This window comes from Microcaecilia unicolor, chromosome 2 (assembly GCF_901765095.1).
Source record: "Microcaecilia unicolor chromosome 2, aMicUni1.1, whole genome shotgun sequence".
NCBI lineage: Eukaryota > Metazoa > Chordata > Amphibia > Gymnophiona > Siphonopidae > Microcaecilia > Microcaecilia unicolor.
In genome coordinates, this window is record NC_044032.1 from 470,599,967 (window position 1) to 470,625,570 (window position 25,604).

Below are 25,604 nucleotides of genomic sequence, written 5' to 3' on the forward strand. Positions count from 1 at the left end.
ATGCCAGGCCTTTTCCGGTTACCGGCATTGAATTTCTGATTTATTTTTGACCAGTTTGAACTTAACCGGCCAAGCCAGTATTCAGTGCTGGCCAGTTAAGTTGGAACTGGCCAAAGATATTCCACTTATTGACGTAGCCATATTCAGTGTTGACTGGCTATGTAATGCGACATAGCCAGTCATCCAGCTAGCCACTAAGCACTAATATTCAGCTGAGATAGAATATTTTTTGAATACTGGGAGGTAGGTGCCTAGCTATACACATGCCTAAAAGTTAGTTGTGTGTATTTAACGCTAGCCATAGAGCTGGTTTAATGCTCATGCTTAAATGTCATTGACACATGTGTAACTTACAATATTCTGGAAGTTGGGTGTACACATTTGAGCCCAACCTTTGCCCATGTGTATTGTCCCCTTGCAAATACATGCTGTGTAAGTTAAACACGTATTTACAGAGTATCATGTAGGTGGAGTTTTGATATTGATGCACATACATGCATGTATAAATGCCATTATTCTAAACACAGGGGTAATGTTCTAGAATTGTCTCCTAGGTGTCTGAATGTAGACACTTCTTTATAGAAGTGACCTCATTATGTGTGTGTATAGATAGATAGATAGATAGATAGATAGATAGATAGATAGATTGCTTTCCTTAAACAAAAGTTCTATCCAAGGTAATCCAACACACACAAAAAGCACAATTGCAGTAATATCAATCATCTAAAAGTACATCTATTAAATGTGATTACTTTTTTGGTTCTAATTTCTCTAATTATAAACTGCTTGTGCATAGTTCACTGCTAGTACTCAGTATTATATTCTTTCAGTCATCTCTCTGAATACACAGACTTTGCTGATGTCTATCATTGAGCTTTCATTTCAAAATGAAGTGAACACAGTTTTCCAAAATATATTGAATTAGCCATTGTACAGTCTTAGGTACTACCTGTGGCAATTTTGTTCAGTCTTTGCAGAAGTATGAGTGACAGGGCTACCATTGCAAGCTGACAGGCACACAGCTAGTCAGTTATTCTTCTCATGTCCTGAAACTGTGACAGCGGTGCCTGCTGCAAAATTGTTATGCCTAGGGGCAAAAGAAAGAATACAGTGGATGTGTATAATCTTATTGCCTTTCATTTTTTGTAACGCAGTTATGCCACGTTTTGCTGAACAAGTTGAGGTTGCCATTGAAGCTTTGAGTACAAATATTCCACATCCTTTTGAAGAGAATGAGTTCATCGACGCCTCCCGCCTGGTTTATGATGGAGTCCGTGACATCAGGAAAGCTGTTCTGATGATAAGGGTATGTGTTGCATTTAGGGAATCAAAATAAGTTGAGGGTTGTATAAATATGTTATTTGGGTGGAAAAGAAAGTTGGCAAACAACAGATACATGACCTGAAAAACATAGCTGGAGATTACAAAAATGAAAACTCCACATAACAGACAACGAGGTGAGAGCACATTATAGATAAGACTCTTTTGGACAAAAGTAGGACAAAAATATATTGATTATTCAAAACGGTTTTCTTGCACTGTAAAAAAAAAAAAAGACCATCTTTTGTTCAAAGATCTAATTTCCTACAAATTTGAGAATGGAAAGAACATCAAGTAAAATATATATGAAAGTAGTGCAGGACTTTTAACATTCAAGTACTAAATTTAGGAAATGGGTACAAGTTTTGCAGAGCTTTCTCAAAAAAGGTTTTGCTTACATGATATTCTTCAGTAGATATTTTTTTTATCTTACAGAAATTAATTAAATTAAATTCTTGGGCAAAATATCTGCTGTTTAAAAATTGGAAGTCAATGATCCAAACTGTGGTGAATTCCACTTACAATTTTTGACTTTGCCCATAGCAAATAAGACCAATAGCAAGATATTATACATAGGTTACTGGAATATTTTGCAGAAATTTGAAGTAAACTTCTTTGATTGTAGCAGAGAAAGGTGTGAAATCAAGAATCTAAAAATATAAACATAATAATATTTTTGTTAGCATTTAGCTCTGCATTTACAGCTAGTGAGCTGCGGTGCATAATTTTGCATTGCAGCAATTCATTATTTATAAACAAATACAATTATGTAAGTTTAAAACTACATGCAAAACAGATCAAATAGTAAGTGATTTTTAAGCATAAAACAGGGGTTTATATGTGGAAATGTTTTGCTATGAAATTATCAGGAGTTTATAATATAAAAGTATGCACATTGTGCCTTTTCCCCCTAAGGGGAAAGTTATTAACATAGGTTACCTTTAAGATGTTATCCTCAGTTATTAGTAACTAGGTTTTATTGCATAAAATGGGGTCTGTGCTAAAGTAGGACGAGTTGGTGATAAAATACATGACTTAACAGTTGCCCAAGTTGGTGGAACTTCCCCTCTAATTCTATAATAGATTGCCTAAATGTATGTGCCATTTGAGTACTTAAATTTGAAGAATTGTGCCATCCTTGCATGCAGGTGTGCACTGTAATTTTAACAATGATTTTATAATGTATGTAAACCAGCTAGACTCCAACATGAAAGAGGTGGTATAGCAAACAAATAAATAATAAACAATTTCTCCTTGCTTTCTCAAACCTAGAAATATAGATTATAGTTTGGGGTAAATAACTTAGAGATAACTGAGCTAACTAGATGAAGGTGGTGGGAATCTCAATACATGAACTATGTCCAACAGTTTTCTTCACAGAACAGACAACTGATTCAGAATGCGTGTTAGTCATTCACAAGGTGTGAATTCCAAAGGGCTCCTCTACAATACAGAGCTCCACACAACTCGCTTGGTGTGAATTTCATAAGAACATGAGAGTTGCCTACTGGGACAGATTGAAGGTCCATCAAGCCCAGTATCAGTGGCCAATCTAGGTTACAAGTACCTGGCAAGATCGCAAAACAGTAAAACAGATTTTATGCTGCTTATCCTAGAAATAAGCAGTGGATTTTCTCAAGTCCATCTTAATAATGGCTTATGAATTTTTCTTTTAGGAAATTATTTAAACCTTTTTTTTTTAAATTCTGCTAAGCTAATTGCTTGTACCACATTCTCTGGCAATGAATTCTAGAGAGTAATTACACATTGAGTGAAGAAATGTTTTCTCCGATTTGTTTTAAATTTACTTCTTAGTAGCTCCATTGTGTGTGCCCACTACTCCTAGTATTTTTGGAAACAGTAAACAAGCAATTTATGTCTACCCACATTTTTGGAAAGAGTAGACAAGCGATTCAAGTCTACTCATTCCACTCCACTCAGTATTTTATAGAACTCTGTCTTATCTCCCTTCAGCTGCTTTTCTCCAAGCCCTTGGGTCTGGGCTTCTCATACCTCCATTACCAACCAATTTCCCTCTGCCCAGTGACTCTGGAGAAATGATACCATCACTTAGTAATCCCCATTATAATGGGGGATGAGACTGGTAGTAATTCACTCTCTCATGAAAAGGGTCACTTACTAGACCTTTTATTCCTCTCAGGGGTTGATCTGTTACCATTTGCTTGGTGTGCTATATTATACTACACTGAGTGCTTAGAACTAAGGCTTTAGGCACATACATGCAACAGTGTTATACTATAACACAAAGGTAGATACTGAAGGGTGCTAGAAATCTGCTGAAATGTGTGAACTGTCATGATTAACATTTCCCGAGATAACTGCTAACATATGTAAGGGCTCGTTTTCAAAAGAGAAAAGACATCTAAAAAACATCATAAGGTGGCAGAAGGACATTTTTATCTCAAAAATGACCACGTTCCAATTTTTGATACCCTGATTTTAGATGGCTTGCTCCACAGTTCATCCAAATTTGAAGGGGATGTGTTTGGGTGGGACACGCGCAGCATCAAAAGATAAACATTGTTCTGCAATAATGGAACAAAATGAAAATATCTAGTGCCAAAATTAAGATGTTTTTGGCTAGACCTGTTTCAATCACGACTAAGTGACCAAACGTTGTCCTAAATGACCACTGCAGAGATTAAGCCATAGCACCTCTTACTCCCCCAGTGGTCACTAACTCTCTCTTACCTCCAAAGCTGTGAAAAAAAAAACAGTACATACCAGCCTTTATGACAGATTCAAATGTTATGGCCAGTCCTATTAGGGCAGCAAACAGGTCCCTGGAGTAGCCTAATGTTCAGTGCAGTGGACTGTAGAGAAGCGGACTCAGGTTCATATTCCACTCTAGCTAATACACTTGTGGTGGAAAGTATGAGCCCTCCAAAACCCACCAAAAACCCACTGTACCTACATAGAGGTGACACCTGCAGGCATTAGGGATATTGTGCTGGTGTACAGTTGGGTATATTAGGTTTTTTAGTGGGCTTTGGAGGGCTCACCATACAATATAAATGGATAATGGTGTGATGTGTACCTGGGACCATTTATGTGAACTCTAGTGCAGTGACCCCTAGAGTTTCCCACTGCTCTGCTGGAATGTCTCTTTGACCAGTCTCCTGAGAATGCTGGTTCCTTATTCATCCTAATGGCTTGTTTTTGTGCATTTTTCCCTTGGACCTTTTTTTTCCAAAAGTGGTCCTAAAAGATAGCCACACTGAGCACAAAAATGTCAAGGAAATGGCCAGTTTTGAAGCAAAAAGTTGGACACTTCTGGTTTGAAAATAGCCATGTTCACTACTGGATTTTTTTACGTTTTTCACAAAATGTCCAAAACTGGATTTAGATGCTGAAAACGTCCTTTATTTGAATAAGCATGTGTACTCACAGTTAACTGCAGATCAGAGGTTGTGCCCCACTGACAATGAGTCTCGCTGGTACTGAGATTAACAGTAGGTCCGAGCTGGCAGAATGGTGTTCAATGCCCTCTTTCAGCAACATTCAAGGTAAAAACTAAGTGCTGTCACGTGGCTAACACATGAAAGTGATCTAAAAGTGTCTTACACAAATGGCCACTACCTCATGGACTACCGGAAACAAAACAGGGCACACTCTGACCCAGTAAGCAAAGGGAAAAGCACCATGGGAGTAGAGCCTTCCAACTACCAACATCGTGAGCATTTAACACAAGCTAGTGGAATCATAGAGCCCAATACCCTACACCCAAGACAATGCATTGCTGATGTGACTCTGCAGTGCCCTTAACAGAAAAGGTGTCACACTCACCCGAGACCCACATCAGAACCAGGGAAAGGCTGTCACAGGATAGAACACATTCTGCTGTTATGGAGGTGGGTATGGCATTTGATGCTGGCATAGAGGCGAGGAAAAAAAGTTTGTAAAGTGGGTTTTATTTGGTGGGAGGGGTTAGTGACCACTGGGGGAGTCAGGGGAGGTGATCCCTGATTCCCTCCGGTGGTCATCTGGTCAGTTGGGGCACTTTTTTGGGACTTGGACCTGAAAAAAAAGGGTTCAAATAAAACGGACCAAATTCTCATCAAAAATGCCCTTCTTGTTTCAATTATCAGCTAAAGACGCCCATCTCTCCTCGGCCAATACCCACGCCCCAGTCCCGCCTTTGCCACGCCTCTGACATGCCCCCCCGTGATCTTTGTTCGTCTCTGTGATGGACTGCAATTGAGGACTCAAAAAATCAGGTTTCGATTATACCGATTTGGGCGCCCACGGAAAACGGACGCCCATCTACCGATTTGGGTCGAAATATGGGCGTCTTTCTCTTTCGAAAATAAGCTGGATAGACTCACAAGCTCATGATCTTTTTCTATTGTTTTTTAAAGCAACTAGAGACAAATGCTGTTAGTAGAGATTCAACAATTCCTCATGAATCATTTTTGGAGTAGAAGTTCAACAAACATTCATTTTGTAGACGTCATCTGTGAAGGACAGGAATACAAACAACAAAAGATATAATTCTGACCAAGAACAAGGAACTATTAAGACAACATACAATTTTCTGGACAAAGACTGGTTTGAGTACTCTCTGTCTACCTTATTAACATCATTATTTTCAGGGAATTTGAGTCTGGACAAGTATAAGCTTCCAGGAGGGTAAAGGTTAGATTCTGAACATTGTTTGCAGTATAATTGGCAGGTCTTCACTTTTGTCTACATAATACCACTGGAGAGTCCAAGTAACAGCGACAGAGAAATTGCCTAATTGTATCTTTTGTTCTAAGTCTCTGTGATTTGTAATTATAGGATTAGATATTCAGCCGGTGCTGCAGCCAGTGTTTTTTTAAACATTTACTGTGGTCGGCTAAATGATGCAGCTGAATATTGGCCGGGACCAGCATAATTATTTAAAAGCTCTATGGAGCTTGGAAGCTTCCAAGCTCCTGCAATTCCCTATTCTTGCCTTCCTCGTGCTACCATGCAGAACCAACCAACCAACCTCCACCACCCCCCCCCCCCCCCGGAACAGCACCACAACCCTTTGGGCCTACCTCTTTATCCCTGGTAGTCCAGCAGGGGAGATGGTGGAAGAAGTGAAGCTCGCTCTCTCCTATCCCTTGCTACTGCTTGAGGAAAATGGCTGCCGTAATCTCTTGCAGCATTTCGTGGTACTTGTTTAGTACCATTGAGCAACAGTCCCCAATATACACATGCTTCCACATACAGTATTGAAACCAAATTCTGCATCCACAGAAACACCTGGCCCTCCCTATAAAACTCATATTGAATGTCCATCAAGCACAGCATCCTGTTTCCAACAGTGGCCAATCCAGGTTACAAGTACCTGGCAAGATCCCAAAAAAGTACAATACATTTTGTGCAGCACTTAAAAACATTACTGATTCTAGTTTAATCCCACTAGCAGCAGCTTAAACCCTCTCAGTAGCAGACATGTGGAGAGGCATTTTAGAGAGGACATCCAACTCTGTGGATGTCAAAGTGAAAATTCTCCACATCCACAAGTAGTATCTATGAGAAATAGGGAAAAACAGGTACAGGAATTTAATTCCAGCCATGCCGAAGCTACACCCTAAGACAAATCCATGTACTGTGGATTTTGCAAGTGTAAATATCAGATTTCTGAGACCAGTTTTAGATATATAGGTAATATAAATCTATAAATGCTGATATGTGCGTTTGCAAGTTATGAATATTGTGTCTTAAATAACCACCATAGTATGCACCAACTTAATTTCAGATCATTTGGATGCATATGGATGCATTTAATGCCACCTATTGAGGTAGCAGTAAGCTGCTCTGTGCTGTCTACTTTGTAAGGCACAATTTTCAACCAATTCCCATCCATTCCCCACCTTATTCTGCCTTGGCCAGTGAATGCAGGAATTATTGCACGTGCAAGGAATCAATTCAAGAATGGTCACCTAGCGTTAGATGCCAAAATTTTGTGTGCTAAGCACAAATTCTGTGCTGGCAATTAAGCATGGTGCCATTTTCTTAGTCAACTGATTAGAGGCATTTTCTTTTACAGCTTCTGACGTCACCTTTCAATTGAAAAGGGTTGCCATTTTGTATTATTTATGAGAGCTGATATGCAGCATTGGGAAACTTCCATGCTGCTAGAACCTGTAAGAGACTAAGAGAAGTTTGGATTGTTTGCGACAGCAGGGGCAACATTCTGAAATTTTGTTTTTTTTTCTGTTCAATTGAAAGCACCATTGTTCGGATCCTGAAACTGCTTAGCGAAATGCTGGCCGATGTTGTTCCAGGGAGAAAAAGAGATCAGTTTGAGGAGTATGAAATGCTTAGCATATGGGTAGCATGCACACATTTGAAACTTACCGCAGGATGCCTGAGCGCACCCTGCCGTAAGCCCTATTATGCCCTGGTAAACATGCACTAGTGCAGGGTTGTCCGACTTCAGTCTTCAAGGGATGCAATCCAGTTGCTTTTTCAGGATTTCCCCATTGAATATGAATGAGATCTATTTGTATGTACTGCCTTCATTATATGCAGATAGATCTCCTATACATTCATTGAGAAATTCTGAAAACCTGAGCTGGCAAGAGCCAAGGTTGGATACCTTTGCACTAGTGCATACCACAGCTTAGTTTAAAAAAAAAAACCCAAAAAGTTAACTGCTGAGTTAAATACAACCCAGAAATTCATACTAAGGGGTTAGGGAGGAGTAGAGATTGCATACAGTGCAGTGAATGAAGGTGCCATTAATGCGTAATAAATGCTAATGCTGGATAGTTGATTTATTTGCAGAGGTGAGAATTATGTTTGCATGTAAAGGTGCTCATTAATAACTCCTTATCATTGGGATTATAGCCATAGCACTGGTGCCAATGAAAAACACAGATGGTAAGGAGACGATGCAACACTGTAGGGGAAATGAGAAAAAATTGCTTGGTTTTTTTCTGTTTGTGTGTATACTGAAAAACCACTGTATACATATTGGTGTTTATCTCTTAAAATAAAGAGTTAAAAAAACGCAATGCTGTTAGTGCTGGGAATAAAGAAATCCTTAACTGTAGTCACAAAAGTAATGCTGTCTCCTAAACACCACTGTGGAAAAACAAAACCAAAGTATACAGCAAAACTTTTTGAATAAATACATAAAAACTATAGGCCCAATATTCAAAAGCACTTTCTGGAGAGCAGCAATCACTATCCAGTTAAGTGTCCCGTCTAGGTCCTATCCATGAATTTTCAGCAGCTTTATACAGATGGTGGGGCTGAACATTCTTTCAGACCACCCTGGCACTATCCAGGGTAGAGTGAGTTGTGGAGCATGAGTGTTCGCCTACCTCTATGGATAATCAGGGATATTCAGATATCTTTGCAGATAATGTTAGAACAGTATTAACCAGAGCTTTTTTTGAGGGGGTACTTGGGGGTACTGAGTACCTGCACCTTTTCCTTTGTCTGCTAAAATTGACCCATGGTCCCCAGGTTTTAATGAAAGTGCTCAGCTCTACACACCAATTCTGCCTTGTCATAGATTCTGTGACTGGTTTCAGGGGGCCTGGCTATTGTGGGATGGGTTCCTCAGTGATCACCCCCACACCTGAAGGGCATTTGAGTACCGGCACCTTTTTTGCTAGAACAAATGCACTGGTATTAACCCTCTCTTTACTTAAATCATGTGGATGGGGCATAATCGAACGGGGTGCCCAAGTTTTCCTGAGGACGTCCTTGCAGGATGTCCCAGCGAAGGGGCAGGGAAACCCGTATTATCCAAACAAGATGGGCGACCATGCTTTGTTTCAATAATACGGTCGGGGATGCCCAAATCTCAACATTTAGGTCGACCTTAGAGATGGTTGTCCTTAGAGATGGTCATCTCCGGTTTTCGGCGGTAATGGAAACCTAGGATGCCCATCTCAGAAATGACCAAATCTAAGCCATGGGAGGAGCCAGCATTCGTAGTGCACTGGTCCCCCTGACAAGCCAGGACACCAACCGGGCACCCTAGGGGGCACTACAGAGGACTTCAGAAATTGCTCCCAGGTGCATAGCTCCCTTACCTTGTGTGCTGAGCCCCCCAAAACCCACTATTCACAACTATACACCACTACCATAGCCCTAAGGGGTGAAGGGGGGCACCTACACGTGGATACAGTGGGTTTCTGGTTGGTTTTGAAGGGATCACATTTACCACCACAAGTGTAACAGGTAGGGGGGATGGGCCTGGGTCCGCCTGCCTGAAGTGCACTGCACCTACTAAAACTGCTCCAGGGACCTACATACTGCTGTCAGGGGCTGGGTATGACATTTGAGGCTGGCATAGAGGCTAGCAAAAAATATTTTTAAAGTTTTTTTTAGGGTGGGATGGGGTTAGTGACCACTGGGGTAGTAAGGGGAGGTCATTCTCGATTCCCTCCGGTGGTCATCTGGTCAGTTTGGGCACCTTTTTGAGGCTTCGTCGCAAGAAAAAATGGACCAAGTAAAGTCGGCCAAGTGCTCTTCAAGGGCGCCCTTCTTTTTTCCATTATCAGCCGAGGATGCCCATATATTAAGCACGCCCCAGTCCCGTCCCCGCAATGGAAAGCAGTTGAGGGCACCCAAAATTGGCTTTCGATTATGCCGATTTGGGCGGACCTAGGAGAAGGACGCCCATCTCCCAATTTGTGTCTAAAGATAGGCGCCCTTCTCTTTCGAAAATGATCCCAATAGTCATCAGATGGTCGCTGAATATCATCGCTATCCATATAGCTAGCACTGGTCACCACTGAACACATACATAGTTGCTGCATCTGCAGATGGTGACACTGAGTAGATGTGGACAATTTAAATGCCATGATGGATGATCAAAACAAATGCTGACAGTGAAGTCTGAATATTGACCTGTCTATGTTTCTAAAGCCTGAGGTATGTCCTAGAAATATATCCACTCATTAAACCCTTTTAGACTTACTATCATTTTAGGACATTGATGGGAGAAATCTGAGTTTCCCTTAGATCCCTATTATTTAGGGCTAATCTTGTCATTGGTGCAAGTTATAGGGATGGCATTAAACTCATTTTCTTACATTTAATGTACAGTAGCTATTGTGACATGTGTAATGTATTATTCCCTTTCTGGCAAATCCCTGCTGTGCTAAATTTAATAAATTATTTAATTCATGATGAGGTTCGGAGGCATATTAGCATGAATCTTTAAAGCTGGTGCGGAGTGTAATGAAACAGTTATGGTTTCACATTCATCATGTATTTATCCTTTCACACTAGTGACCTCATCTCAACTTAAAGAACAGGCTAGTCTTAGAAAAGAAATGTATATTGTATTTGTCTCTCACCCTCTCTTTCAAGTTGCCCTTGATCTGAAAAAAACAGTCCCAGGTCCAGTCACTAGGCAGATCACAGATCAAATATTACTAATCAGCCTATCTGTAAGAGAAGTCACAAAAATGTCTCTCCATGGTATAGTACTTAGAGAGGTAGACTACAGTTATGGACTTTTCATTAGTGTAGATAAGTAGAAAATATTGATCTCTGGCATCAAGCGATGTGCAGCTGGGAGAACTGCCACTTGAAAGTTAAGACATCAGCAGTCTATTTATTTTAAAAAAAAATTGCCCCAAAAGAAGCAAAAACATTGCCTCCTTTCTCTTTGTCTGCTGTTCCTTCTTATTATCATTACATATGTACACTAGAAGAAATTTTCAGTTGGGGGGGGGGGGGGCGGTGTATTTTTTTTTTTTTAAAGGTATTTCCTATTTCATGTGCCAGAATGACCTTTGTAGGTGTATAAGTTTGTCTGATCTGGTTGAAGGTGTTCTAGGGGGTAGGGTTTGCACTTATGCACATATATTGAATTAAATATGTGCATAAATTAAAACAGGGAATTTTCACTTGCCTCAGCAGAGTATTTTTACTTCCTGTAAAGCAATTTTAAAAGGGAAAGTACAACTATACTGTCCCGTTCCGGGCCCTTACCTGGCGCCCCGCGAATCGGAGCGGGGGGCTGGGGCGTCCGGGGAGCACGGACCGACGGGGGAAGGTTGCCCCGAGGATCGCCGCGACGGCTGGTTGCCCCGAGGCCGGCGACCCAGGGGAACTAGCGCCGGTCTCGGGGAGAAGGATCCGCCGGACACGATGGCGGCGCCGGCGTCAGCGTCCTCCTCGCTGTGGCAGGACCAGTGAGGAGGCTCCGCCCACTTGCGCCGGATTGGCGCATCGTCAGAGGAACTCCGCCCACTGGACAGAGGGACCAATCCGGTCCCCGTTACCGGCTGGGGCAGAGAGGATTGGCCCAGCGGTCCCCCAGCCAAAACAAGCGGGGGATTTAAACGGAAGCACGGAGGGGAACCGATGCTTCCGTTTCCTTGTTCGAAGCCCTCGAGCTAGCGGTTTCCAAGACGGTGTTCGTGCCTCGTGTCTGCCAGCCGTCCTGCTAGCTCCTTCCAAGACTGTGTTTTGTCCTCAAGGCTGCTAGCCGTCCTGCTAGCCATTTCCAAGACTGTGTTTTGTCCTCAAGGCTGCTAGCCGTCCTGCTAGCCATTTCCAAGACTGTGTTTTGTCCTCAAGGCTGCTAGCCGTCCTGCTAGCCATTTCCAAGACTGTGTTTTGTCCTCAAGGCTGCTAGCCGTCCTGTTAGCCATTTCCAAGACTGTGTTTTGTCCTCAAGGCTGCTAGCCGTCCTGCTAGCCATTTCCACGACTGTGTTTTGTTCTCACGTCTGCTAGCCGTCCTGCTAGCTATTTCCAAGACTGTGTTTGGTCTCAAGTCTGCTAGCCGTCCTGCTAGCTATTTCCAGGACTGCGTTTGTTCCTGTTGTCTGCGAACCGTCCGGTAAGCCTCGTTGCCAAAGACTCAGTACCCACAGCCAGCCAGGCCAGCCGTCACCCCGTGGTTCCAGCAGTCCTGCTGGCCGCCCGCAGCTGAGGGCTCAACCCTCGGTGAACGGCGGTCGCCGCAGGTGAAGATTCGGGGTGCGCGGTTAATTCCTGGGCCTCATAGTGCTCGGGAGAACTCGAGAGCTCACCTCCACCCGAGTGACCTCAGGGCCGCGACAGAAAATGGAAGCCATGAGCTCACCGACGCACCCTGATCTACGGGACCTGGCTAAGATTCTCCAGCAGCAACAGGAACAGCTGAATGCCCTGTCGGGGGCTCTCCAGAATGTATGTTCGCAACTATCCACGCTTCAGGTACAGAACCAGGCCGCTGCGGCCCAAGAGGCCGCAGCCGCTCCCCGTATGGGAGGGTTCCGCGTGGGACCTCGGTTCCCTGAGCCGGCACGATACGATGGGAACCCGGGAGGTTGTCGAAGGTTTCTCCATCAGTGTAATCTGGCCTTCCGGATGCAACCGGAGGCTTTTGCTTCGGATCAAAGCAAGGTATGTTATATTATGGGCCTTTGTGAAGATAAGGCACGGGATTGGGTGGTCCCTCTGGACGAACAACATGATCCCATTTTGGAGGATTATAACGAATTTCAGCGCCGGTTCCGGATGGTGTTTGACATTCCGGGAAGACCCTCCTCTGTGGCATCAGAGCTGCTCCGAATTCATCAGGCAGAGGGCACTGTTGCCGACTATGCCATCCGGTTCCGGACCTTAGCCGCAGAGCTGCGTTGGGGTCCGGAGTCCTTGACAGCCATCTTTATGGAGGGATTACACGAACGGATCAAAGATGAATTAGCCGGACGGGAGATTCCCGGATCCTTGGATGCCCTCATTTCACTCTGTATCCGGGTGGACACTCGGTTCCAGGAGCGAGCCAGGGACCGGGCGGAGCGTCAGAAGTGGGTACGAGGGTCCTCCAAGACGAGCAAAGGACCGGCTCCTCGTCAGGTGAACCGGGAGGCTACGGAGCCCAGAGAGGAGCCCATGGTAATGGGCCGGCAGCGGCTGACTCCCGCCGAAAGACAGCAACGACAGTCTAAGGGACTGTGCTTCTATTGTGGGCAGGCGGGGCACTTCCTCCGGACGTGTTCCATCCAGCCGGGAAATGCGTTCCCCAAGGCACCCTGAGGGGAGGGCTCTTGGGGCACTCCGCTCCCCTACCAGACTCCTTGCTCATCTTACCAGTGACCTTACAGTGGCAGGAGGCCACGGTCCAGACCCGAGCCCTGGTGGACTCGGGGTCGGGGGGAAATTTTATTGGACTCGAACTGCTACAGCAAATGGGCTGGCCCACGCTCCCCCGGAAACCTATGCTCCGGATAACTTCTATCCAGGGAACTACCCTTCCTCAGCCGGTCACTGAAGTTACTCCTATGTTGGGTCTGCAAGTGGGGGAGGGTCATCGGGAGGAGGCTGAATTCTTGGTATTATCTCGGACCATCCACCCGGTGGTTCTGGGATTGCCATGGTTACGATACCACAACCCGGTTATTGACTGGACCGGGAGAAAGATTCAAGCGTGGGGCAATTCCTGTCAAGAGATTTGTTGTAAGGGTCGGGCTGGCAGCTGTCCGGCCTTAAATATGTTGCCCGAGGAAGGACCAAGTGAACTGGGCTCCCTGCCTAGGGACTATAGAGATTTTTCTGATGTGTTTAGTCCCAAGGAGGCGGAGGTATTACCCCCGCACAGGTCTTTTGACTGTGCTATTAATCTAAAGACAGATACGGTTCCTCCACGGGGCCGCCCGTACAAACTGTCTCGAGGAGAGGTCAAGGCTATGCGAGAGTATATCCAGGAGAATCTACGGAAAGGGTTCATTCAGCCGTCTACTTCCCCAGCCGGGGCGGGGTTCTTTTTTGTTACCAAGAAGGATGGAACCCTGAGACCCTGTATTGACTATCGGGGATTAAATGCCATCACCGTGAAGGATCGGTTCCCATTACCACTCATTCCCGAGCTCCTGGACAGACTGCAAGGAGCCCAGATCTTCACGAAGTTAGATTTGCGAGGAGCCTACAATCTAGTACGAATCCGGGCAGGGGATGAATGGAAGACGGCCTTCAATACCCATGAGGGGCATTTTGAATATCGGGTAATGCCATTCGGTCTATGTAATGCCCCTGCGGTGTTTCAACGGCTTATCAATTGTGTATTAGAAGACTTACTCAATTCCACAGTGATTGTATATCTGGACGACATCTTAATTTACTCTAAGGACCCCAAGGAGCACCCGGGCCATGTACGCGCAGTGCTGGACCGCCTACGGCAAGCCCATCTATTTGCAAAGCTGAGTAAGTGCGCCTTCCATCAGCAGTCTTTACCCTTTTTGGGTCATATCTTGCTTCCAGGGGGGTTACGGATGGAACCAGACAAGCTCCAAGCCATTCGAGAGTGGCCTCAGCCGAAGAGCCTGAAGGCCTTACAACGATTCCTGGGCTTCGCCAATTATTATCGTCAATTTATTCCCCAGTATTCTCGCTTGACAACCCCGCTGACGGCGCTCACCCGGAAGGACGCCAGGGTCCGGGATTGGCCGCCAGAAGCGCAAACGGCTTTTCGTCAGATCAAGGAGGCCTTTGAGTCCGCGTCTATTCTGCTGATTCCCGACCCAGAGAAGCCTTTCATGGTAGAGGTGGACGCATCCGCTCTAGGGGCCGGCGCGGTCATTTCTCAGATCAACCCCGAAGGTCGGCGCCAACCATGCTCCTTCTTTTCACGTAAATTCTCGCCTGCCGAGCGAAATTATACGGTTGGGGATAGGGAACTCTTGGCCCTGAAATTAGCACTGCAAGAATGGAGACATTTACTGGAAGGAGCGGAACACCGGTTCACGGTCATCACTGATCATAAGAACCTCCTATACCTCCAAGAGGCCCAGCGACTGAATCCCCGACAGGCCCGGTGGTCATTATTCTTTGCTAGGTTCCATTTTCAACTAGTGTTCCGGGCGGCCTCCCACAATACCCCGGCAGATGCTCTCTCCCGGGCCTTTGAAGTACCAGAAGAGACGAAGGAGACTCATCCTATGTTAGATCCTGCGTGTCTCAGTGCAGCCACCGGGGAGGTTGCCCAAGTCCCGAGATTCGTGGCGGCCACGGATCGGAAAAGGGTTATGCAATGGGGACACTCGTCTAAGTGGTCCGGGCACTTTGGGTATCATAAGACACTCTGGTTCATCGCGAGACAGTATCGATGGCCACAGATGAGACAGGATATTCTCCAATTTGTTACCTCGTGCCCGGTATGTGCCCGAACCAAGCCAGTAGGAGGAACCCCCGTGGGAGACCTACAACCTATGCCCATACCGACCAGCCCCTGCTCGGAGATATCCATGGACTTTATCACTGATTTACCTCGTTCCCAGGGCCATACTGTGATCTGGGTAGTGATAGATCGGTTCTCGAAAATGGCTCATTTTGTTCCCTTCACTACCATTCCGACGGCCGCCTCGTTAGCTCAAGCATTCATTCATCACATCTTTCGACTACATGGACTGCCCACTCGGATCATCAGTGACCGGGGGCCCCAATTTACCTCCCGCTTTTGGAGAGCTTTATGTAAGGCCTTGGGGGTGGAGAATCATTTTTCATCCGCTTACCATCCTCAAACCAATGGCATGGTTGAGAGGATAAACCAAACTCTGAAAGGGTTTTTAAGAGCCTTTGTCAACCAACGACAGGATAACTGGGCTTCCCTACTTGCATGGGCAGAATTTGCTTATAACCAGAGTGACCACTCATCCTCAGGACAGTCCCCGTTCTTCTTGGTATATGGCCGACATCCACGGCTTCCAGGGCCGTTCCCGACTACCGCCATAATCCCGGCTGGGGACCAAGTTATAGCCGACCTACAAGAGGTCTGGAGGATGACTAGGGAGCAATTACAGGAGACCGCGACCAAGGTCAAGCGATTTGCTGACCGCCATCGGCGGCCCGCCCCCGTGCTCCAACCAGGACAGAAAGTATGGCTAAGCACGAAACATCTGAGACTCCGAGGATCTTCTCGAAGACTGGGACAGCGATACGTGGGACCCTATGCCATCCAGGAGCGAATTGGGGCAGTAACATATCGACTGCGGTTACCTGCCACTCTACGAGTACATAATGCCTTTCATATCTTGCTACTGAAGAGGTTTCGGGAATCCAGGTGGCACCCGCCGCCAGCCCTGGAGAAGGATCTCCAGGTGGCGCCGGACCCGGAGTTTGAGGTAGAAGAGATCCTCGATTCCAAGTGGCGGCAGGGAAGACTGTATTATTTACTATCCTGGAAATCGTTTGGTCCCGAAGATAATTCCTGGGAGCTCGTGTCTAATGTTCATGCTCCAGAACTGGTCAAAGCCTTCCACGCCCAATATCCGTCCAAACCCGGTCCCCGGAGGAGGGGGTCTTCCGGGGAGGGTACTGTCCCGTTCCGGGCCCTTACCTGGCGCCCCGCGAATCGGAGCGGGGGGCTGGGGCGTCCGGGGAGCACGGACCGACGGGGGAAGGTTGCCCCGAGGATCGCCGCGACGGCTGGTTGCCCCGAGGCCGGCGACCCAGGGGAACTAGCGCCGGTCTCGGGGAGAAGGATCCGCCGGACACGATGGCGGCGCCGGCATCAGCGTCCTCCTCGCTGTGGCAGGACCAGCGAGGAGGCTCCGCCCACTTGCGCCGGATTGGCGCATCGTCAGAGGAACTCCGCCCACTGGACAGAGGGACCAATCCGGTCCCCGTTACCGGCTGGGGCAGAGAGGATTGGCCCAGCGGTCCCCCAGCCAAAACAAGCGGGGGATTTAAACGGAAGCACGGAGGGGAACCGATGCTTCCGTTTCCTTGTTCGAAGCCCTCGAGCTAGCGGTTTCCAAGACGGTGTTCGTGCCTCGTGTCTGCCAGCCGTCCTGCTAGCTCCTTCCAAGACTGTGTTTTGTCCTCAAGGCTGCTAGCCGTCCTGCTAGCCATTTCCAAGACTGGGTTTTGTCCTCAAGGCTGCTAGCCGTCCTGCTAGCCATTTCCAAGACTGGGTTTTGTCCTCAAGGCTGCTAGCCGTCCTGCTAGCCATTTCCAAGACTGTGTTTTGTCCTCAAGGCTGCTAGCCGTCCTGCTAGCCATTTCCAAGACTGTGTTTTGTCCTCAAGGCTGCTAGCCGTCCTGCTAGCCATTTCCACGACTGTGTTTTGTTCTCACGTCTGCTAGCCGTCCTGCTAGCTATTTCCAAGACTGTGTTTGGTCTCAAGTCTGCTAGCCGTCCTGCTAGCTATTTCCAGGACTGCGTTTGTTCCTGTTGTCTGCGAACCGTCCGGTAAGCCTCGTTGCCAAAGACTCAGTACCCACAGCCAGCCAGGCCAGCCGTCACCCCGTGGTTCCAGCAGTCCTGCTGGCCGCCCGCAGCTGAGGGCTCAACCCTCGGTGAACGGCGGTCGCCGCAGGTGAAGATTCGGGGTGCGCGGTTAATTCCTGGGCCTCATAGTGCTCGGGAGAACTCGAGAGCTCACCTCCACCCGAGTGACCTCAGGGCCGCGACATATACTGTACAAGTTGCATTTCTCTTTTAAAATTGGTGTATGTATCCCTGACAAAAAAACTTAAACAGTTTGTTATAAAAGTGCTTACTCTTTGGGTGTAACTTTATAAAGCATTTTCCATATCTAATGCATGTTTTACATGCAGAAGATGATTCTTACAAAACTGAGGCTATACACATGTGTATGTATTGACAAGATAATGCGTACTTCTATTCATACCCTGCCATACATATCTACTAATGTTCAGCAGCACCCAGTCGAAATTCAGCATTTAACCGCTCAGGGTAACTGCATAAATGGGACTGCATAAAACACAGTCCTGTCTTTATGTGGCAACCCATGGCTGGTTAAGTTCTGAATATCGACTTAAATTAGACATGCGTTAGCCAGCACTGCGTAAACTGGATATTCAGTGCTGAAGCCCGTACTTGGTCCAGCATTGACTATCCAGGAAAAACGCCTGCAGTGGTCAGCAAAACACTCACTGTCACTGTCTGAATATTGACCCTATGTTGCTTTATAAAATATGGGGACGGGAAATCCACCTAGGTGGATGAACAACAAAATCCCATGAAACCAACAAGCAAACGGAAGTGGGAAGTGGACCAATGACTTCAAAAACTGGGACAACTGGATTAAATATGAGAGATTTTATTACAGACTCGACATGGACCTATGTTTCAGCCACAGGCCTGCCTCAGGAGGTCTGTAGTGTATACAATTAAGTAAAATGCCGCAGGAAAAATAAAATAATGGTCTTGAAAAAGACCTAGGGGCTTAATCATGCAACAGCATGTCACGCAGCTCTGTCAACGGAGCCAAATGATGACAGAGCTGTGTGACGCACTGTTGCGTGTTTAAGCCCCTAGGTCTTTTCAAGGCCTTTTTCAAGATCATTATTTTCTTTTTCCTGTGGCATTTTACTTAATCATACACACTACACAGACTCCTGAGGCAGGTCTGTGGCCGAAACATGGATCTGTGTCGCGTCTGTAATAAAATCTCTTGTATTTGATCTAGTTGTCCCAGTCTCTGAAGTCATTGGTCCACTTCCCACTTCCATTTACTGCTTTATAAAATACACCGCTAACAATGCACCTTCAACATATAGGGAAAAAAAAAAGAAAAATGATCAAAACACCCCACCAACTCTATACTACTATGGCAATGATAGTGAAAAGAGGATCCTCAGAAACAGGAACAATTATAGACTGTATTATATACAAAAATGCTCCATTTCATTCAGTCATCAATCCCTTAACAATCAATCTCAGCATTTATTTTTTTACTTTTTGAAATTCCTTCATGTTAATCTAACTTCTGACCATGTAAGCTTAGTAAGTCCAAAAGAAAGGTATTATATAAAATACTTGATTAGATGGTTGGTAAATTCCATACCACCAGGAGACTGGCATTCTAGGAGTCACTTGACAAGCTTTTGAGAATGCCAACAGTTGCCCAACTTAACATCAAATTTTGTTGATCTACCTCAGGGAGTAGGCATTTGAGAGGCCTTGATACTCATTTTTAAAACAATTGGATGCCTCAAAATGCATTTAAAAAAGGTCCATCTGCTAAATACTACCAAATCATGATTTTGGAAAGTCAGAATTTGGACATTTCATGCTGAAGTCTGTCCAGATAGCAAGGAGGAGTGTTGTGGGTGTGTTTTAGGTGGGACTAGGGAGGACTCAAAGTATATTTCAGAAATTGATGTTCAGTGTAGTAGGACACACACTGTGGAATGCCCTTCCTATATTACTATGTAAGGGGCCCTTCCTCTTATTTTAAGTCCTGTTAAAAATGTATCTGTTTCAGTCAGTTTTTAACATCTGACTTCTTTGCTATCATGTCGGTCTGCTCTAATCCTGGGATCCTGTAAGATATAGCAAGTTTGCAGAATCTTTCCCTTTTATATTATATTTCATTTCTTTCTTTGTGATATTATTATACTGTAAACTGCCTTGATGGCACTGCCCTAGGCGGTCAATCAAATAAATACACCCTCGACCTTAGGATGTCCAACAGTAATTTTCGAATGGGAAGACACCTCCATGTCTAAAAAAGATGTTTTTTATCTAGATCTGTTTCAGTCACATCGAAGTTACAAAAAGATGCTCTGATTGAGCAGCTGATCACTAGAGGGATTAAGTTGTGACCTCTCCTTAATCCCCCTCCCTCTCCCCTGAAAGTGAAACTGGAAAGGAAAACCCAACTATAGGTCAGCTGGGGCTCCATCCAGGAACAGAAAAATACTTAAATAGTGTACTTAAAGTTATAAGACACCTGCTATATTTAGGTATAATAGGTATTTTTTCTGTTCCTGGAGGGATCACATTTCCAAAAACAAAACAAAATTTACAGTGCGATTTGAATCTGTGTCTCTTGGTTTGCTGTCCACTGCACTAACCATTAGGTTACTCCTCTGTTCTACAAGGATATCTGTGTGGTCATTTTCATTAGAATGTTGCCAGACAGACACCCCATGTGCCTTATTTTCCCCCATTTATAATTTCAGTGCTTCAGTTTATAAAGTGGTTGTTCAGGATGGATGTCTCCAGCATAAGGATGTCCTTTTCACATATTTTCAATCAGGAAATCTGGACTGGCTGTGAGATGGAAGAGTTTTTTGGACATTATGAGAACAACATCCCAATTCTGACTTGAACGTTCTTTCGAAAATGTGCCTCTTTTTGTTTCATCTGAAAGACAGGAAGCGGTTTTATGAAACTTGATGTCAAGCCAGGTTAATGTTGGCATTTTTGAAAGCTTGCCAAGTTCCTCCTGGAGCGATAGCTTCTAAGTACTGTGAAATTACTTCACATGGTATCTTTCTTTTGGACTTAAGCTTAAATGGACAGAACTTTTATTTGCATGAAGAGGGATGCCACAAATATCAACAATATTGGGGTTGATTGACAAGTGATTTTTCTATATGGTATATAATTTCCAGTTACTCCTGTTTCCAATAGTCCCCTTTTCAACATCCTTGCATAGAGTTGATGGGGTACCTTGTTAAATTGCATAAAATAGGTGTCTTTTTAGAACTTTGGCATAGGCATTCTGTTAGAAAACTACCTATATATGAATAGTTATGTGCAAAGTTTTAAAAAATATTGGTGAACATTTTTGATGGTTTGCCAGATCAACAGCTAGAGCTACTAATGGGATCCTTTCACTAAGCAGCAGCAAGCACTAGCATGTACTTACCATAGCTTAAATGGTCTTACCAAGGGATGCACTGAGGTGTCCTTCAGTAAAAGCCTAATGTGTGCATGCAAACCACATGCTAAAAAAATTTTCTCTGAGGGGGTGTGTCTAGGGGCGGAGAGTAGGCGTGCCAGCACCAATCAGTTAACACAGCCACTGTATTGCATGCTAACTGATAGCATGGGCTTGTGAGCCCTTACCGCCTACAAAATAGGTGGTGGTAAGGAATCACACACTCATTTTTGGTAATGGGAACATAAGCACATGGCCATTAATTCAAAAAAATGGAAAATTGGCCATTTACAGGCTATGGTAAAAGCAGCCTTTGCATGGAGGAAAAACCTGCACTAAGGCCACTTTGTAAAAGGACCGCAGTGTGAGCTGCTGAGTGCTAACACCACTAACACAAGTTATTAGTAAGGAGACATCACTGCATAAAATAAGACCAATAGTAAAATAACACACATTAACAATGGTAGAATTTGATAACATGTGTGCATTTTATTTACTCTAGCTACAAATTAACAACCCTTTCTGCAGAGAACTTGCCCTTTGAAGCAGGGCTGGAGCCAGTGTGTTAGACTTTCTAGGCAAAATTTCAGCCTCATGCTCCCCTCCCCTAATTAACTTAGGCCCCATGCCTCATAGTTCCTCAAAACATCATGATCATCCTATCACCGCTCCATGAATAATCTGAGTCAATGGATAAGTTGAACACTGCCCACCCTCCTGCTAGTAAAAGAGGTTGTGGTTGTCAGGATCTATTGTATTGCTATGACTGAAGCCACTCTTTGCTGAACTCATAAACTACTAGGGATATGCATTTGTTTGATGTGCATGTTTTTTTCATGTGTCATTATTAGTGCACTCTCTTCCGACAGAGTGCACATTATTTACAAAGAGTGTGCAGTGTTTGCAAAGAGGACGCTTTTGAAAAAGGGCATGCTTTTTAAGAAGATTGTGGGCTTTTTCCACTTAACCACATTGCTCTTACAACAACAACAAAAAAAGACAACCCCCCCCCCCCAGAAAAACAACAAACATGACCATAAGTGAAACAAAAAATGACACAACATGAACATTTTCAGACTGCTGCTTTAGGCAACTGTCCTGCCTAATGGTTGGTGTAGCCCTACTTTAAGTTGGTATTTGATATGGAGTCAGAGAAATTTTGAGGCATTTCCCTAACCAATTAGCCATTGATTGTGGATTTGTATTGAATTTTCCTGTAACTAGTAAGTGTAAATTTGAAGAATTTCTCCCCAAATCTGGTGATATATCTTTTCCTATTTAGTTATATGATCTATCTTTTCCATTTTAATATGAGTCTAATACCACCTTGATGTTGATCATTTTGCATATTCATATGTTTGAGAACATGGTACTTACTCTTTCTTAAGGGTCCTTTTACTAAGCTGCACTAAGAAATGTGCTTAACCTGCTCTTATGTGGATCTTGCCCAAGCACCAAGCCCATTTCTTCTTCAGCCGTGAAAAAGCCTTGTTTCTATCTGTTTCATTTATGGCTATGTACTAATGATTCATTAGCACATGGCCATTAAAAAATAATAATATGGGAGTCCTTATTGCTTCCTATTTAGGAAGATCCTGTGTTAATCCTGCGGTAACCAATTAGCATGTGCTAATGTGTACACACTAGCTGGTTACTGCTTCCATGCCTAATCTCCACCCGATACAAAAAAAATATATTTCAAAAATATAAATACCACACAGTTAGAATGAACATATGTCAAAAGTAACATAGGACAGTTTAGCACATCATGCATTTGGCATTTTTGTTGCATTACAACGTTAGTGGTTATTGCAGCTTAGTAAAAGGAGCCCTTAGAGATTTTAAATTATAGAGTCATAGATTAATTACCATTTTGCTATGAATTGAAAAGAATATTTTTTTATTAAAGCATTTCCAAAAAATATATTATGGGGGTCTTTTACTAAGGTGTGGTAGCATTTTTTGCTCGTGGTAAAAATCAGCTGGAACTAAACGTTGAGACACCTATAAGAATGTAATGGGTGTCTCAGCATTAACATCAGCTGATTTTTAGCACAAACTTAAAATGTTAGCTCACCTTAGTATAAGATCCTCTATACTACAGCACATATAATTCTAGTGTTTTTTTTTTTATCTGAAAACTCATATCTTTAGGGTAAAAAAAGGCTTTAGCCCCTGTTCTTTTATCCTAAAAAATTTGTATTATCAAAAGCTTGGCTGTCTTCATGTTTCATTCACGAGAAAGAAAAATACATTATCTAATTGTCTTATCAGACAACTCCTTAAATAGAACTAGTTACTAGCAGTAATATTATTTTCAGGTATTCCATTTATTATCTCTGTCCACAAACTTTCTACTGTTCTATTTATACCATATGAACAGAGTTAAGAAAAATCACAGAAAAACAGTGATGAATGTCACATATCAGAAACAGGAAGAACAGCTTAATTTTTAGGACATTTCAATTTTGGGTCCTGGCTGCCTGCAGACAAGTTAATTTAAAATGAAAAACAGCCATATGTCCTGGACAGATAGTCGGTGGCATCAGAGCCTATAGGTTTCTTTGCATCCTTTATAATCTTGTCATTTTCATTCACTTGCAGACCCCTGAAGAGCTAGAGGATGATTCAGACTTTGAACAAGAGGATTATGATGTCCGCAGCAGAACAAGTGTTCAGACTGAAGATGACCAGCTCATTGCTGGACAGAGTGCAAGAGTGAGTACAAAACCCACAGACTTCATAAACCCTTAAACTTTAAGGAAAAGCTCTATATCTGAATGCTGGCCTAGCAAAGCTCAGTTTTCAGGGAATATCACTTAATAACTGAAATGCATACATGTATGAAACTGGGATTTATACTATATAAAACGTGGCACTGTTTCTGCTCTGGACAAAACTAGAACAGAGAACCAGATGGAACGGAGCAGGACAGAATCTTGGAGGCATTTTGCATGATGAAAAATATGTTTAAAGCCATCAGCATATTAATGCCATTTATTAGCAAATATATCCCTGCTATATGTTTCAGTTGCTACTAAATAAAGATAGGCTAAATCATTGTGCATTACTCAGATTCTCTTTACTTCTTGTATTTTAGTGTTTGTTACTTTAAAATATTTTAATTTTGCTATATACAAAAATTCCCAGTGGATAGCAAAAGTAAGTACACATTCCTTTTGAACAGTGATGCATTCATGCTGTTGTTCCTTTGGTCTTTCATTTCAATTGGAACTGGGGCTGGGATGTGACACCAAGGAGCCTCATTTGTTACTATCCAAGAATCTCTTCCCTCACAACTTACCCAGGCCATTCATTTCAGTGACAGCCAAGGTAAGTGACTGGGCCATGCATGAAGGTTCCAGCCCAGCCTGGGAATCAGAAGACTTGAGCTCAGAATCAAACACCAGTCCCACTACACAGTGAATGGGAAAAATGGAACCTGTACGCTTTGCCTCATACATGAGTTACTGTGTACCTATAAATCACATTTTCATTAAATATGCAGAAATGTACCCAAAACAAGACAGTGACAATACACTAATGCTGTTGTTACATACAGTGTAAAATACAAGACTGAAAAGTATGAATAAAACATAACAGTTATCCAGCGTACATTTAGAAAAAATTACATGCTGTTTTTGATTAGTAACAAATACGGAGCTACTCCTGCAAAGTAAGGGCTCCTTTTACAAAGCAGCACTACTGATTAGCATGCGCTGAATGGGAAAAAGCCCATGGGAATTGAATGGGCTTCTTCATATTCAGTGCACCGCTAATGGGTAATACCACTTTTGTAAAAGGAGCCCTAAATAAGGTTTCAATGACATCCCTCCCAAAGCATCCACATAGGCACTATCATATTGCAGGGTCGATCACACGTTGATCAAGTTCTTCCCACGCAGTCAGAACTCTTGCATCCGTTTCATCAGCCTTTTTCAGGAGCTTATTTAAGCCTCACAGTGTCAAATTCAGAAATCTTAATGGCTTCAAACTTGTGATACGTCTGAAGAATCATTTTTATTTTCGGATGCACACATTGGGCGCGCGCCAAGTAGCATTTGATGCGTGTAGGTCATTACCACCTGGTTACTGCATAAGACTTTACCGCTAGGTCAATGGCTGTTGGTAAAGTCTCAGACCCAAAATGCATGCGTGGCAATTTTCATTTTGCTGCACGTCCATTTTTGGCAAAAATCTTTTAAAAGGCCATTTTTGGCAGGTGTGCTGAAAAATGATAATGTGTGCACCCAAAACATGTGTGTACACTACCGCAGGCTATTTTTCAGTTCACCTTCGTAAAAGGACCCCTAAAAGAATTATCCACATTTTAAAATTTTTCAATTTTAGAAACTAATACGATTTTGCAAGATAGCAAATTAGCATTAACTGACAGTTGGTAGTTCCACCAGCTTTCTCATTTTCCACAGTGTTGCCAAACTTTTAAAAACAAAAAGATTTATCAAGTAGTTCATTACTGAGCTTCCATCTTTAGTTTATAGTTTGATTCCCCGCCTCCCAGATTGTATACAAACTGGGAAAAAAACTCATTTACTTCACAGCATAGTGCCATGCTAACTTCAGCTCTTCATAAAAGCAAAAGAAAATGGTGTACATTTATTTTAAAGGATGCTGAGTTTGAATTATCAAATCAGAATCATCTTAATCTTGTCAAAATCTTCAAACAAATTTT

At 43.7% G+C, this 25,604-nt stretch overlaps 1 protein-coding gene across 1 annotated transcript in view; it reads left to right on the forward strand.

The window, feature by feature from the left end:
* CTNNA2 (catenin alpha 2) overlaps positions 1–25,604 on the forward strand; it is a 1,714,656-nt gene that overhangs the window by 1,533,173 nt on the left and 155,879 nt on the right. The window contains exons 13-14 of the mRNA XM_030191022.1: positions 1,155–1,306; positions 23,516–23,629. Of these exons, the coding sequence (XP_030046882.1) occupies positions 1,155–1,306; positions 23,516–23,629 (266 nt within the window). The remainder of the gene's footprint in view (positions 1–1,154; positions 1,307–23,515; positions 23,630–25,604) is intronic.